The sequence below is a fragment of the Scyliorhinus torazame genome, chromosome 1 (genome assembly GCF_047496885.1).
Source record: "Scyliorhinus torazame isolate Kashiwa2021f chromosome 1, sScyTor2.1, whole genome shotgun sequence".
In the NCBI taxonomy this organism is placed as follows: Eukaryota; Metazoa; Chordata; class Chondrichthyes; order Carcharhiniformes; family Scyliorhinidae; genus Scyliorhinus; species Scyliorhinus torazame.
Genome location: NC_092707.1, coordinates 337,533,284 through 337,549,703, shown reverse-complemented (window position 1 = coordinate 337,549,703; position 16,420 = coordinate 337,533,284). Strand labels below are relative to the sequence as shown.

The 16,420-nt window shown below is 42.2% G+C and overlaps 1 protein-coding gene across 8 annotated transcripts in view; it reads left to right on the top strand.

Annotated features, from left to right (window-relative positions):
* esrrga (estrogen-related receptor gamma a) overlaps window positions 1–16,420 on the top strand; it is a 317,510-nt gene that overhangs the window by 107,542 nt on the left and 193,548 nt on the right. For 2 of the 8 annotated variants that reach the window (XM_072509232.1, XM_072509156.1), the window contains exon 1: window positions 14,327–14,497. The exons of the other annotated variants lie outside the window; for them this stretch is intronic. In XM_072509232.1, coding sequence (XP_072365333.1) covers window positions 14,433–14,497 — 65 coding nt within the window. In that variant the 5' untranslated portion in view covers window positions 14,327–14,432. Of the gene's footprint in view, window positions 1–14,326; window positions 14,498–16,420 lie in introns of those variants that run through there. 8 annotated transcript variants of the gene reach the window in all.

Here is a 16,420-nt window from a genome sequence, read left to right as displayed (position 1 = left end):
CCCTTTCAGTACACCCATAATTAACTTATGGCAGGAGTTCATCACAGGGCCTAAGGATTTTGGGGGATCTGAATAATCCAATTCCCCAAACTTAACAAAATCCTTAACCCAAAGTTATGTCTGCATATATTTCTTTCTCAAATGGCTGCCTTTGGCTTTCAGCTATTTAGCTTTGTCATTTGGCTGGGAAGAATTTTGCCTTCACTGCCAGGGTGGTAATTGAGGGAAGTAATCACCTTCCCATTATGAATCCCAATTTTCACTATGAAAATGCCCCAAAATATATGAAGACTTTGCTCGCTCGGATCTTTTTATTAAGTAATTTATTTGCTCAGAAGTTTATAGTCTAAAATAGCAAGTTAAATAGCAGTGTGATGTAAGCAGCTGTTCATTGTTGATATAAGGCAATATTGGATGACAACTCATGACCATTTCTTGGTTCTATAAATGCAAGCTAACCAAATACTTCAAAACAAGGGAACCCCAGTCAGGGTTTGAATTCTAATCATCAGTTTGGTTTTATTCTGTCTTTCAGTTGTGAAATGGATAAAAATATATGTTTGTGGGTGGGATATTGGCACTGATAGACAAGTGCTCATGCTCAGAGCCAGGGAGTGCTCATTCTGTCTGCTGTCTGCTGATTTCCCAATTTCAGCAGCTCAGAGTGCAGACAGAATGAGCACTCCCTGGCTCTGAGCATGAGCACTTGAGTTGTCCCACTGGGAGACATGTAGGGGCAGAGTGAAAATTAGAAGAGAAATTTCAACAGCAGTTCCTTCCCCTGTGACCTCTACCACTGAGAAGGACAAACACTCCCACCTCCAAGTTCTCTTCTAAATCTCACATTTCCTGATTTGGACATACCTCATTGTTCATTGTCGGGGTGGCAGTGACCTGGAATTCCCTGTCTCACATCCTATGCGTTGAATGATAGCCCCAAAAATTACAGCACTTCGATCACTAGGAGGACAGAGGAAACAATATAAAGACATCCTGAAAGCCTCGCTAAATAAATGCAACATCCCCATCGACACGTTGGAATCGCTTGCCTTAGAATGCACAAACAGGAGAAAAAGCATCCGTGAGGATGCCAATCACCCCAAGTGTCGTAGGGTGGACCATGCAGAGGCCAAGCATAAACAGCAGAAAGAGAGTGCAGAATCCAGACCGTCCCACCCACCCACTCAGTTCATCAAGCATCACCTGCCAAACCTGTGGCGGTCTGCAGACCCAGGATTGGACTGTTCAGCCACCGCAGAACCCACCTCCCAGAGTGGGAGCAAGTCATACTCGACCCTGAGGGACTGCCCAAGAAGGAGAAGAAGTACTTCAAGGGGAATGCTCACTACCCATCCTTTCAGGGCAGCTAAAAGTTTGGCAATAAATGCTGCCTTGCCAACATTGCCAACTCTTTGAACAAATTAAAAGTCATGTCTGTTGATCCCCTGATATCTTCTGGTGGCCATTTACAAGGACCGTCGACTCCAAGTGGAAGTTGGCCTTTCTCTCTTCCAGCAGGAGAATTGTTGAGACCAGGAAGACAGAAGATACAGGTTGATTTACCAGAAGAAAAATGGCATTAAAAATTAAAAGAAACATAACTGTGCTATCAAATTTGAACATTGTACGTCAGGGAAAGAAAAACGTATGCTCACTGTGTAGATTCAACGTCGCAGAATCCTGAAAGCCGACTATGGTCATTTGGATGTTTTTTTCATTTTAATTACATTCGAAAGAATGTATTAGTCATTTCATCCTGTCATTCCAGTTTCCATTTTTTCCGTGTGTTACACAGTACTAAATGGTGATGGATTTCATTATCCTTTCTGTGGTACTGTAATTAACTGAAATCTGCACAACCTAATTTTGTGCACAAACATATCCCGAAGATTGCTTTGGCTTGTATAAAAAAAGTAATACAGTTAGGCTTGGGCAGAACAAATTTAATTTGATAGCAGGTCATTTGATAAATCAAGAGCCGTGTGCTTTTCCTTTCTTTCGGACGTGGATTATTGGGGTGAAAGAGAAAGTCTTCAAAAGCCCTGCTTTCAACATATTAGTTGTTTAAGATCCAGAACCGAGTCCAATGCAAATCAGGTTTTGTCCACAAAAATGTTAAATTGTATGTTTTTACTGTAAAGGTTATTTTTGTATTAAAGTAAAGGCCATGACTGCATAACAAGGAGAGAAATTAGAATACCGCTGCTTCATATTTCGAAAAATGAAATTGAGATTCCCCAGAGGTTTCTAAGCATTTGCTTTAGGGAAGAGGAAGCATTTAATGCAGCACGGAAAGGAGCCAAAATAAAGAGCTCGCTGGTTCTTCAGTAGATTGTAAGTAGCACATAAGATGCAGCTTCCAGCATGCACATATTCAGCATCAGTATTGAGTTTCATGTTCTGTTAAAGATAGTGATGTATAATAGTAAATGAACATTTTCAGAATATTAGAGGATTGTTTCTGTGCTGTATATCAGAGCTGTCAAAATGTATCCATACAATTGATCAGACACTCACAACGCGATTTGACGGAAATGAATCAGCGTCCCGTGTCGAATACGATTAGCCAGGTGTTTACCAGCGCTGGCAACGCCGAGAACGATCCTGCTATTGAATGGGACTCTGCTTCATTTCTGGGCCTTGCTGAGGAATGCCTTGCTGAGGCTGCACTTAGTCCAGTTTCCTGCACTAACGAGCTCTGCTTGCCAGTGCAGGAAGAAATTGTGGTGCCCCAATCTCTAGACCACCCCCTGTGGGTTCCAGACCCCACCAATGTCCCAACTCACCAATAAAGAGGTCATCAAGCCCTCTGCTCCTCATAAGGATAGGACATCCCTGGCTTGCCTCCTGGCACAGGCAGGATGGCACCTGTTCACCCTGGCACTGCCTGGGTAGCCCCCAGTTGGCACTGCCAGGGTGCTAGGCTGGCAGTGCCACCATGCCCAGGTGACATCAGGAGTGCCAGGATAACACCCTGTCCAGAGCCCGACTATCCAGGGGCCCCCAATCACCTGGGAGAATCTAATACTAACGACACCCGCTCGGGATCTCCAAGGCAAGGTCATTAGGACCCAGGTGCTGGCTAGATCCAGCATAGACATATTCAAGTGAGACTAACTGCTCATTTAAATATGCAAATCTGGGTCCCGTCCTCAATGGGCAGTATCCAGATTACGACACCTCGTGAGATCTGACGAGGTGTGACGAGGCCGGTAAATCTCATGAGAGGCTTCTTGCGATATTTACCGGCCTCGTTGCGCCCTGAGTCAGGCATGATGAGGCTGATAGATTACGCCCTCAATCTGCAAAGATTCTGCACAACTTTCTCCATATATTTTTAAATTCATACATGTGCTCTAATGTTTTGCAAAATATCACCAGACATTTTGGCAGCACAGGTTATTCTCATATTCTTTATCATCTGTACGACATGTCTGGTCATTGAAAACTCTGGGTTGGTACAAAGGAAATTATTTTTGCAGTTCTTCCCTGTTGCCATATGTAATTATCTTATTGTGCAAATCGCTACTGTGCATCAAGCAATTGTTTAAAAAGACAGTGTAATGCAGTCTGCAGATTTGTCTGTGTCTCTCCTTGTTCAATTTTACATCGTTGCACATTTGAAGATTATGGAAAGGCACCCTTTTCTTGATTCCTCTCCCACCCACCCAATCCCAGAAACCAGTGCCAGTACTTAATGTCACCTGCATCAGCTTAAGAATCAAACAAAAATCTTAGCCACATGGATATCTGAGAGTTCCTGGCTATGTTAACATATTGTAAGCTGGAAGAGCAAAATGATTGGGTTTCATTCTCTGAGCCATTTCAACGATTGACTTTTTAAATTTACAACCTCTGAAATTTAACGCAGTTTCCTAGCACTAGTAATGAAGATTAAATGAAGTCTTACTGAAAGCATCAAAATGAAGATAGATTGTGTCAACAAAAACATTTGCTATAGATTAACGTTATGGTATAGTTGTGGACCTATTTTAAAGCTCTTATGCAGCATTTATTTCTGTCTGTTTCTGGGTTGCCAGAAGTAGAATGGGTCAGGCAGCTGGAATTATAGTAATTACTCTGTAGTTTAACAAAATGCTGAAAATAGGCTTTTTAAGTTTGTTAAATTCTGAAATGTTCTAAATGTTATAATTTAAAAAAAAAAAATCAAAACCAGTCATCCAGATAGCAACGTAAGGTCTGCTCATGTTGTGTTCATGTTACAAAGCACAGTACAACTTCCTGAGAAATGCTACCATTGTCACTCGTCACTGTAACACAGTGTCATACTCGCAGGTACCATAACCAGACGACAGAAAGGATTGAGTGCCTGATGATTTGTAAGATAATATAAAGCAGCTAAAATGTCACTTGTGCCAAGCAAAGTTAATCTGCAGTTTCTCGTCAAGAAATTCTGACAAAGGGCATTCAAGACGAAAAGATACAGTTGGACAACATGGTGCATTTGCAAAGCATATGGGAATGCACTAAAAAAGATGGAAGACCTTATTTTGGGGCTGTTTTTATTATCATGTATGCAAGGCACATAGTTGTGTAACCTTTTTTGAAAGCATGAACTTTGCCAATACCAACTTCTGATCCAACTATCTTTTGTTTCCAGTACGATATGTTGATAGAAACAGGAGAGTAATGACCGATGTAATGCAATACTCTCTGCTTGCAAATATTTAGTGCAATTTAACTTTGTGCCCTATTCATCGTCACATAATAAACTTAAGTCTATTCGCTGAGCTGAAAGAAAACTGGTCAGCATGTGCTCTCTTAACCAGGCACACGAAGGTCCTTTACTGTTGTGTAAACATAGCCATTCATTTCTTTTTGGGGTAAGGGGAAACCTGCATTGCTGCAGCCGTCAGGGCTGAGCTTTAGTATGCAACCTGTTGTGGCACTGACTCCCCTGTGGCATGCTGCAGCTCATTTTCCAAACATGCAGCATTGTTTTTAAATATGGAAATATATGGCCGTCATTATTGGTGCATTTCTTCAAACGTGTCCAGCATTTGAACCTCAGGCTATAAAAATGTTGATCGGAAAATGGCAGCAGTCAGTTGATGAATGCAGAAGAGAGAAGCATAAATCAGTGCAGGGCACTTCTTTCCTTTACCCCCCCCCCCCCCCCCCCCCTCTCGTGTCCACCGAGAATTGTTGTCTATTGGTTCAGAAAATGGAGAAATGAATCTAGCAATACCCAGAGCTGGTTAGCAGATTGTCATTTTTGGGTTTGATGTTCTTTGGTATAATTGTCTTTCATGTGAACAATGGCAGGAGATCTCTGGTGAGCCATGGAAGCATGATAAAAGAGGCTGATCTTGCATAGCAATGTCTTTTATTATTAGTGTATAAAATTAGCAAGCTGGATGTTGTTAGAATTAGCTTTACTGATGTTAATTGTAATGCAGTATGAATTCCGTTAGCAGATTGTGCAGTAATTCTTCGTAAGGCGATAGCTGCACCGATAGGTACTATTAATAGCCTTTTACTTATATTGTATCGTTTTAGTAGGCTTTAATAAGGCAGTCACCGTCAACGGGAATTTATTAGAAAAGTGTAGTAATTGATGTATTGCAGCAAGTATGGGCAGAGGCTGAAGTTGATTAATGTATGAGTTGGCTTTTTTAAGGCAGTTTAAAAAGGCTTCTTAACTGGGTCTTCGGAGACCAACACAAACCCACTGTAAACTACTTCATTCCAGTCGGAAAATGACTTGACAGCTGCTCCAGTCTCTGGTGGTTTTGCTTTTCTGATCAGAGAAAATTGAAGTAATATAGTACTCATCAATAATTGCAGTGCTTAAAAATCTTATAAAGGGATTTTGACTGTTTTCCCCCCTGGAGATAAGTTTTCAAAGGTTAAATTAGTTTTACTTGCATTTGCTTCATATATTCAACCCAGAGTAAGGATCAGTTGTGCTTTAAATGGACTGCTGGTTGTGAGTTGCATGAAATTAACATCTTTGTGACTATCTACAGTGTTTAGCTGCAAAGTGGTCTCTTCTGGGCAGCCAGCCTTTGTGTCTGCCATATCATATAGAGACTGTACATTAAAAGCACAACAGGGAAACTGGGAGGGAGTCATAGTGTTGCCATTCTCCAGTAAAACTATACAGTGCCCCGAGCAATTCCATCATTCTGAAATGAACAAAGACCTGAGCAAGATACCTTGATGAATATTGTGTATGTTTTATATATTTCATGAAGACGATCAAATGACATATTCAAATTTCTAAATGCTGAGCAGTATAATAGAAGCATTTTGTTTGCATGTTTGATAGTTTTGCTCAAAAATATATGGAATATCAATACTGAATGTCAAAGAGGAATTTTTACCACAGATCCAAGTTATGGCTCATTGTTTTAGTTTGAAAAAAAAGTGAACATTGCAGCATTTTTATAAGATTTGCTCTAAATTGTAGCAAAATTGCATCACTAGAGTCTTTGTCCGAGAAATTTAATGTACAGTAAACAAACAACTATCATGTAGTATGCGAACAAAAATGGCATGAAAGACAAAAGTGCCAGACATTGTTAACAGCTGCCCTCTTGTCTCTTGTTCAAAAATGCTTCCCAACAGAATATGCATTTGGTTTGCTGAGTAAACCTTCCTGATTTTATTTTTAACTGTGTACTTTCTCCAGTCGCATTGAAAGCTTTGTTTTGGATCGCACAAGAATTTTCTCACATGCAACCCTCCAGAGAAGCTTACATTGTTTCCCCTCGTTTTGCTTTTGAAAGCCTGCACATACGTGTATACCTTCTACCAATGATAAACAGTGTAACAGTGTTTCATATTTACTTGACAGTTACACGGTAATTCCTAAAGTTGCTGGGTAAAGTTATTTTGATGTTCTGCAGACACCTAAAACATGAAAGTTAAGCAGGTATTTACTGATTGCGAAAGTATTGGATGAGTAAAGAAGAATTTTATTGCTCAGTGGCAGTAAACTTACCAACTGCCCCACATTTTGTGAGGCACCACACAGGAACCTTTGCCGAGACTGACTGATTCAGTTCACATTAATCAAGGGTTCATCTTATTAAAGCACAGAGTTCTCTCAATAGTGATTCTTTAAGATAAGCCTTGACAAAACACTTTTAATGATGGCTGCAGCCAGTATCCAGTGCCCCTCACTCCAGGTAATCTTTGGACATGATTATAGTTTGTGCCCCACATTGACTGGTGAGGAAATTTACTGCAGAGCTTAAAATACCGATCATGTAGGGTGCACAATTTTGAGTTGGGCATCACTTGCCTTCTGCCTTCATTTGTGAAATAGTATTGTTTTCCTTGTTTATTTTCAGCTTTGGTACCAATCCATGGGATTGCATTTGTGTTAAGTCTGGCTGTCAATTAAATTTTCAGTTTCAGCATGCACTCTGCCGTTTTACCATGCTGACGTCGTATGTTTGCAGTTTCTAAATTTAAAATGTATGACTTCTCTTTCACCCTGCCCCAAACTCCCCCCCCCCCCTCCCCCCTGTGGTATTCATACAATTGAGGTCAGTCTATTGCATCTGCATAAACTCTTCATGTATTTTATGCTCATTTCAAAATATTTATTTCTTTTATCTCAGCCTACGTTGGGACACTTGCTCATTGCCACATCTAGAAAAGCAGCCTATTTGGGGGCAGCACGGTGGCGCAGTAGTTAGCACTGCACAGCGCCGAGGTCCCAGGTTCGATCCCGGCTCTGGGTCACTGTCTGTGTGGAGTTTGCACATCCCCCCGTGTTTGCGTGGATTTTGCCCCCACAACACAAACATGTGCAAAGTAGGTGGATTGGGTACGCTAAATTGCCCGTTAATTGGAAAAAATGGAATTGGGTACACTAAATTTATTTAAAAACAAGAAAGAAAAGCAGCCTATTTGAGGTTTCAGTGAATAATATGCTGAGAACCATAGAACCGTAGAAAAGCTACGGCAGAGAAAGAGGCCATTCAGCCCATTGTGTCCCCGCCAGCCGAATGAAATAGAGAAAGAAAAGAAACTAGCTGCTCATTTGAATCTCACTTCCCAGCACCTGGTCCATAGCCTTACAGGTTACAGCACTTCAGGTGCAGATCCAGGCACCTTTTTAAATGAATTGTGTGTTTCTGCCTCAACCACCAATATGAATTCCAGATGAATTCACTGGGTGAAAAAGATTTTCCTCACGTCCCCCTCTAATTCTTCGACCAATCACCTTAATCTATGCCCCCTGATAATTGACCCCTCAGCTACAGGAACCAGGTCCTTCTTGTCTACCATATCTCGGCCCCTCATCATTTTGTACACCTCAATTAGGTCACCCCTCAGCCTTCTCTGTTTTCAGGAAAACAAACCCAGCCCATCCACTCTTTCCACTTAGCTGTAATTTTCAAGCCCAGGCAATATTCTTGTAAATTTCCTCTGTACTCTCTCTAGAGCAATTATGTCCCTCCTGTAATGTGGTGACCAGAACTGTACACAAAAATCAAGCTGACTAATCAACATTTTATTCAGTTCCAGCATTACATCCATGATTTTGTATTCAATTTCTTGTCCAATAACGGAAAGTATGGCTTTGCTTTTTTTTTTTACTACCTTACTGACTTGTCCTGCCACTTTCAGGGATGTGTGGACATGTGCACCAAGGTCTCTCACTTCCTCTACCCCTCTCAATATCTGTGTATCCCCGAGCTTTGTTTGCCTTCCCCAAATGCGGTACCTCACATTCCCTTGATTGAATTCCATTTGCCACTTTTCAGCCCACTCAACCAAACTGTTGATATAATTCAGGAGACAACAGCGACCCTTTTCACTATCAATGGCCAATTTTTGTGTCATCTGCAAATTTCCTAACCATGCCTCCCACATTTAAGTACAAATCATTAATATGTACAATAAACAGCAAGGGCCTCAACACTGAGCCCTGTGGAATGCCACTAGAAACAGCTCTTCATTCGCAAAAACATCCATCGACTATTACCCTTTGTTCCTTGTTGCTGAGTTAATTTTTAATCCAACTTACCAACTTACCACCTTCCCCTGTAGCCCATGGAATTTCACTTTTCTGATCAGTCTGCCATGTGGGACCTTGTCAAATACATGACTAAAATTTGTGTAGACAACATTCACTGCACTACCTTCATCAATTCTTCCTGTTACTTGCTCAGAAAATCTGCTTTAGTTAGTAAGACACAAACTTCCTCTAATACAATCATGCTGACTAGCCCTGGTCAATCTGTACCTTTCTATGTGTCAGTTTATCCTGTCTCAAAATTGATACCAATAATTTGCCCACCAGCAAAGTCATACCGACCGGCCTCTAATTTTCTGGCAAGTTCTGTTTTAAATAATGGTACAACATTCACAGACCTCCAATCCTCTGGTTCCTCCACTGTATCTAGTCAGGATTGGAAAATGCTCCTCAGCATCAGTTATTTCCTCTCTGGTTTCCTTTAACAGCTTTAATCCATCTAGACCTGGAGATTTATCCACTTTCAAGGATGTTGGGCTCTCCAATACTTGCCCTCTCATAATGCTCATTGTATCTAATATATCATACTCCGCCTCTTTAACTAGAATGTCTGCACATCCTTCTCTTTAATGAAGGCAGAGACAAAGTACTCAATGAGAACCCTGTCCACATCTCCTGCATCAATGTATAAGTTACCATGTGCATCTCTGATAGGCCTTACCTTTTCCTTAGTTATCCTTTTGCTCTTAATTTATTGGTGAAACATCTTAAGGTTTTCTTTGATTTTACGTGCCAAGATTTTTTTTGTTTCCTCGCTTTGCTTTCCTAATTTCCTTTTTTTACTTCACCTCTGTACATTCTGTACTCCTCTAGGCTTTCCACTGTATTATTTTTTGTGAATGTCATAAGCTTTCTTTTTCTGCTTTATATTACTCGGTATGTTTCTAGATAACCAGGGGCTCTAGATTTGGCAGTCCACCCTTTTCCTTTGTGCGGGCATATCTACACTGTGCCCGGAGAATTTCTTGAGCTTAATACAGAGAGAAGTGCACAATTTAGTTCTGCTGACATGTCTCTCTGTACCTTGGACCAAACGGCATGCATGCCTGTGATTAAGATCTCACTTAGGGCCATTTACAAACAATTGCTGCCCATCTTTTCCAGGCAAAATAGATGCTAAGGCCTGGATTTTCACCCTCAAGAGGAAAGTCACAAGTCGGGCAGATCCTGACCTTGAGATCTTCCCTCCTGTCTGGTAGTGCCCTTCCATGTTATTTTCATTGTGAGGTAGCGAGGATGGCTGGAGTCATAGCCAGGGTCCAGGGTGGGAATGGAGATGCGTAGCTACCAAGCCTGGCAGATTTTAAAGCATGCCTGTGTTCACTAGGACATCATCTCAGTTCTGTAGATGACTTTTAGCTCCCCTAGCTCTCACCCCTCTCAAACTCCATCCATAGCCTTCACCCCTTCCTGTGCCTCCCATCCAACTCAACAGATGGCTGACTTCTTTGTTTGACAGGTCAATCTCTGAAGCAGTCCAATCAATGGACATCTGTTCAACCTGCTTCAAAGATTTCAGTGTATCAGCTTTCGACACTTGATTGCCACATTTGTACAATGGAATCGCATTTTTTTTGTGTTCCGAACTCCATTAATAGATTAAGCTCTGTAGGGGTTGATTATACACCTGTCAAGGGGACTGTAAATTTTGTGCATTAATTGGCAGTTTAATGAGCTACTGAGACAATTATATTTCTCTGAAATGATTTTTGAATGTCTGTTTATTTTGACAGTTTTGTGAGCATTTAAATGTCTGAATGGATTTTCTTTTTAATTTTGGCACTTTCATGGCCATTTCAAAAGCTTCCCAGTGTTGTTGTAGGAATTTTGAGTTTGGTCCACAGTGAATATTGGAAGAATGCTTCAAAGGCTCAACAGATGTAAAGATGAAAGCACAGTGACCAGATGGCACATTAATTTCTAATTTTCTATAATGTTGAATGCATAAGAACCTTTTTCCCACTGGAGAAAGTATTTGAATGCATGCAAACACTTGTACAATGTTGGTCAATTTAATGGTCATTTAGCATTTAAGGACAGAACCTTGTGATCAATCGCTTTATTAAAAACATATATAACTTATCACATAACATCCAGCTACTACCATTGGTGTTGGCAAGACTTTTTAGACTTACCAGTCAAAAGGTTCCCAACTCCACAACATGCTCTCCCCGAGGTTCATGACTCTTCTGAGGTGCCGTGAACAACGTCTCCTAATAAAACTGGCCCATGTTCATAAAATTAGCTGAGGGACTAAAATGCCCACCCCTGTGATGCAAGGGCTCACTACCTACATTCTAATTCCAGGGCCATAGAAATCTCAAACGCAAGGAATGAGAATGTGAATCCCAGAATTGAATCCTGCCCGCCATTTTTAAATCCCCCCCTCTGTTTCGATGTGGCTGGAGGCATTAAAATCCCACCCGTTAGCATCATTTTGAGTCAGATGCATTTTAGTAGTCCAAGCTGCCTGTCTGAAATAGATGAATGCCTATGAATAATGATTTATATCAGAACCTTGCTGCCGCTTTCAACTTCCTCGATGTTGAATTGGTCCATTATAAATTCTTGGGCACTTGTACCAGTGTTGATTGAATAAATTCTCAGCTGAGATGAGCCAAGTAGCTGGTAAGTCAATTGAAATTCCAAGTGTGCTTTTTATACCTACTTTTGGCTGTAATGGCAAGTTGTCTTTGGAGCTCGGAGAAAGGTTCTGGGGCTCTTGCATAAATATCCACTGGCAATAAGGGCTTGCTACTTAATCTGCCGTTATGGCTGGAGGACCATGAGGATGAGGAACAGCAATCAATTGTGGAAGGACCTGCAGCTACAGAGAAAAAAAGTGAGGAAGAAGAGTTTGCGGCAGTCCTTATCCCACATGAGTTCACCGGACAAAAGCACCTTCCCTCCAGTCACAACACCAACTGTCACAAATTTCATTACCTGTGGCTCACAAGATGACATTTTTACACCGAATTCTAGCTTTCTTGGACAAACACACACTTCACCAAAGCAGACTAGTTCAACTCCTTCCCTATGGAGACAGCAAAATAGAACGACCAGGTTCTGGGTTCACCGCAATTGCAGGCTTCCACCAGGTACAGGCCTTTCTTGCCCAGCTGGCTCCATGTCAAATGCCTGGAGAATACGTGTGCAAGTAGGATGCCTTCGCTGGCTGTGCAATGCATAATGTCGGTCTGTTCACCGTTTCCTGGCAGTTGCCGTGATGCATTTATCTTGCATAAGCACTCATTGTGGCTCACTTCCAGCTGCACTATTGGGTAATAGGTAGGCTTTTTTTAAAAAAAGTGATGTACTGGGAATCCATCATTCTTGCCATTTGTCAGGAACCCATGCACAGTCATCAAGGTGCAATATAATCAGAGCCATGCCTCTATCACAGGCCGGCACAACTCATCCTGTCGCAGGATGTTCAATATGAAAGCATCCTGCAGTATAGGTTTCGAGAGAGTCTTCAGACTTGCTGCAGAATGATGTACATTGCATAAATCGGCACTGCAAAAGGAGCAAGCATTGATGCCACCTAGGGATGAAGAGGGAGAAGCAGTGCAGCAAGAAGTACCATAGGATTCTCAGCAAGTGTAAGGGCATTGACCCTGCCATCACCAGACCTATCTACCAGCAGTTTATTAAAGAATACAATCATCCCAGTCTCCACCCTGCCCCCATCCACACCAACAGTCCTTTCTACCATCAGACCCAGTCCTTGCATTCTCCAGATGAATGAACTCAACTTAAACATCACCATTGGTATTTCTACACATCACATAGCGTTGTCAATAAACAATGAAACTCTGCACAACAGGAAGTTCAGTGAAAACTTTTAATGCCAATTTGACAGAAAGGACATATAAAATCGGAGTGTCACCCTGAGTATTGGCCTTGCGTGCTCTTCAGGCTCAGCAAATTGCTAACCCAATGGCTACAGGATGGGAATACAGATGGCCTACATGAATGACCTCAAGGAGTTTTGATCTGAGAAAACTCAACTGCAGAATACAGCATCTTGGCTACTGTCAGAGGAGTTTGGCCCAGCTGCATTTTTGACACCAGCATGAGCACTCTTTGATGGTATAGCAGGGAAGTAGTCCTGCATTTGTCTGGAGAGACTACAGCGAGTACCCCCTCCAGAGGTGCTGGTATCATTGCCACTCTTTTGGGATGTGCAATGAACCTCCTCATGTCCGAGTTCCTCGAGATCACTCATGATGGCCACCCCAAACACTCTCGCTGGCTACAGAGCGGCCTTCTATCTTGTAGCCACTGGTGTAGCACTTTACAGGGACACAAGACAAGCATGCAAAGTGTTGACGTGTTGTGAGAGTTTAGAAATCCCTATCTATTCTTTTCTTAATGCTTAAGCAAGGTGCAGGAGATTTTTGCAACACACAGACTGAAAGGCAGCAGTCTGAGCTTCAATGGAAGTTAACAGAAATTCCACTACTGCGACGTAGCTTTTGTTGTGATGTATTCATCTTCTCAGCCACATTTGACCACTGTTGCCTGGCTATTTATTTTCCAATCTTCTCCCATCATCCAGTAATAGGACCTCCTTACTCCTATTGTCCTTTTCCACGGGAAGCTCCATACTGCTGGCTGGAAATGTTTTCAGCACTCTTTTGGACCGCGTTCTCCACATTCAAGCATTGTGGCATATTGTGCAGGCAAAGGAAACATCCCCTTTAAGAGGTGCAGGCTGCAACTAAATCCCTGAATTGCCTCCCTGTCAATAGGTGAGTTGCCAGTAACCAGCTGGATTAGCACTGACAGGTCCCCCATCATACAGAACGGAGACAGAAACCTGATAATGGATTGCACTTTGTCTCGTGTCATCGGCTGCGCCCCAACGATGCCTCACCCATTTTGCATAAATTTTAAGCTTCAATCAAAAAGCCCCCCCCCCTCCCTTCACATCATTTGAGGAATTGAAGGCAGGCATTGAGTCCAACTTTTTTGTCTATGCAAATCCACTGAATTGGACAAAACATGTAAATTCTATTCTCTCCGTAGTTTCTTGATGAGGTTCGCAAGGCTTATGAAAGTTTTCCGAGTATGCTGAACTGCAGTGAAATATGTGCTATTAAAATGCTGCCTCCAGTAGCATATAATTGTTAATGCGTCTTTTCATCAATTCTTTTCAGTTTTCTGTGGCTATTTGTGTGTGATTAATTTGTATAACAATTCGAACTGTCTTGGATGGTGATGATAAAAATCTTTTCTTCTTTTTTACGATGGGGTTGTGCATTACTTGAGGTTGGCACTTGTGATTTATCTCCGAGCCACTCCTCCTCCCACCCCCACCCCATGCTCCTAGCCTCCCTTCCAAGACCTGAATATTGGCCAAGCAATCAGAAGGAGGATCAGTACATCAGGAAAATGGAAGTGAAGCCGGTAAATGAATCAACGCCCCCAGGAAAAAAAAACCTTTCTTTCGTTGAAGAGGGCAAAATTGAAATCCATGTAAGTCTTTTTTTAAATGAACTCACTTCGACACTATGAAACAGGAGTCCCTTGTGAAAGGCCAATGAGTTACCTGGGTCTGGTGGTGCAGTGGGTAGCGTTTCTGCCTCTGAGCCAGAATTTACAGGTTTGAGTCCCACCCCAGGACTTGATTGCCAAGGAAGGTGGCCAGTTCATAACACGGTCAAACAGGTTGAATGCGTCAACCTGCAAATTCTTCGAAACACATCAATTGCTGGCGGTAAGAGCGGGAGAAACTCCTGGTCAACCACGCTCAATGTGGAGTGGTGCCCCTCATGCTGTAAGCCACTGGCGACCATCTAACGACCTGTTCTGGGAATTACTAGCTATGGAAACAGACAAAAGTCTTCCTTAGTGCACCAGTAGGTGTGGGAAGAGAATTGAACTGGAATGAGTTACTTACCACTAATTGTTTTCCCCCCACTTAGGAACTAAATGGCAGATTTTCACTGGCAGTGCATTGTGCCACAGACTGGTGGCAGTTGGAATTGCATTGACAATTCCTTGACACTGAAATGTTGCGTTAGTTGGCCGCCAGGCACATACCTGTAGGTAGATAGGAAAAGCCCGAGAGAGCCAACCCAGAACACGTTTGCACCCCCTGGTGGACAGTTCAAAACAACATTATCTTTGCTGCAGGATCAGATTTTGACCAATCCCTGTGTTGTAGCCAGAGCCCAATGCAGGGAGATCAAAGAGGGGAAGGAGGTAACTGAAGCAAGCTGGAGGAATCCTAACTTCACCAAAAAGAAACAACATTTTTCCACTGCGCTAAATACATATTGTTATTTCCCATTAACCAAGTGAATGAACAAATCTGCAACAATTATGTGAGAATTATCATTCCATCATTGAGTATCAGTGCAGAGAATGTGCTGACTGTGACCACTTTTAAGGCAGCCCACTGGTGTAAACAGGGTGGTAATGGTCCAGAAATGGTATCCGATCACTTACTGTCTCCTTTATGGTGGTCGTGTGCCAACATCTTGGAAAAGGATGTTGTGTTGTTCACCCTGGGGTAACACGGATTGCACACGATGCAATTAACTGATCAAGTATACACCAAACGTAGGCGTTGGTTCAATAAAAGATTTATTGAACTCTAGCAACAAAACACACAGCTGCCTGTGGGTTGACTCTCTACTACACTAAGTAAACTAAAGCTAACTATCTAGACCAGGCTAGCTCTGATCCACGTGTTGGAGGTGTTGAATGATTTGTACACCCTGACTATCACTATAGCTATCACCAGTGGAAAGAGGTAGAGTGCTGATGCCTCATGTGTTTTATAGGTGTAAGTCCCCATCTGGTGTCCTGTCTTGTGATTGGTCGTCTTCCGTTCTGTACATTGATTGGCTCACCTGGGTGTCTGTCACTGTCTGCTTTTACCTCATGATGTGCATGGGTGCATATTATGACAGAGCATTTTGATGGAATGCCAAAGCATCCGCTTGTTTGTTACAATAGGCCCTTTTAATATGTAATTGAGTCCTCTGATGTTATTGCACATGCTCTGTTCATGTGGACCAGGCAGCAATTTCAAAGAATGGCCTCAAATCTTTGCTGATTTTCTTCATATGGAAATAGGAGGAGTAAATATGCACATTCAGACTCCAAGGGAGTACAGTGGGCTACTGCTGCCCAATCCCTCCCTCTATCCCGAGATCTACATGCCTATTGGCTGGATCAGCTCTCCTCCACTAGCCAACTGGTGGGCTGGAGCACGATCTCTGTTTGGGATGTGCAGCTTGCTGGGGCCATGCAAACACAAGCACAAGATCGATGGCAGGAAGGTCAAAATCTACGTCATTATCTCTTGCCTCTGTGCAAGCTGCTGCTTACAAATAACAAATCAAAGTATGTGTGTGTGTGTCCAAAAGAGAGAGAGAGAGAAAATGGGGC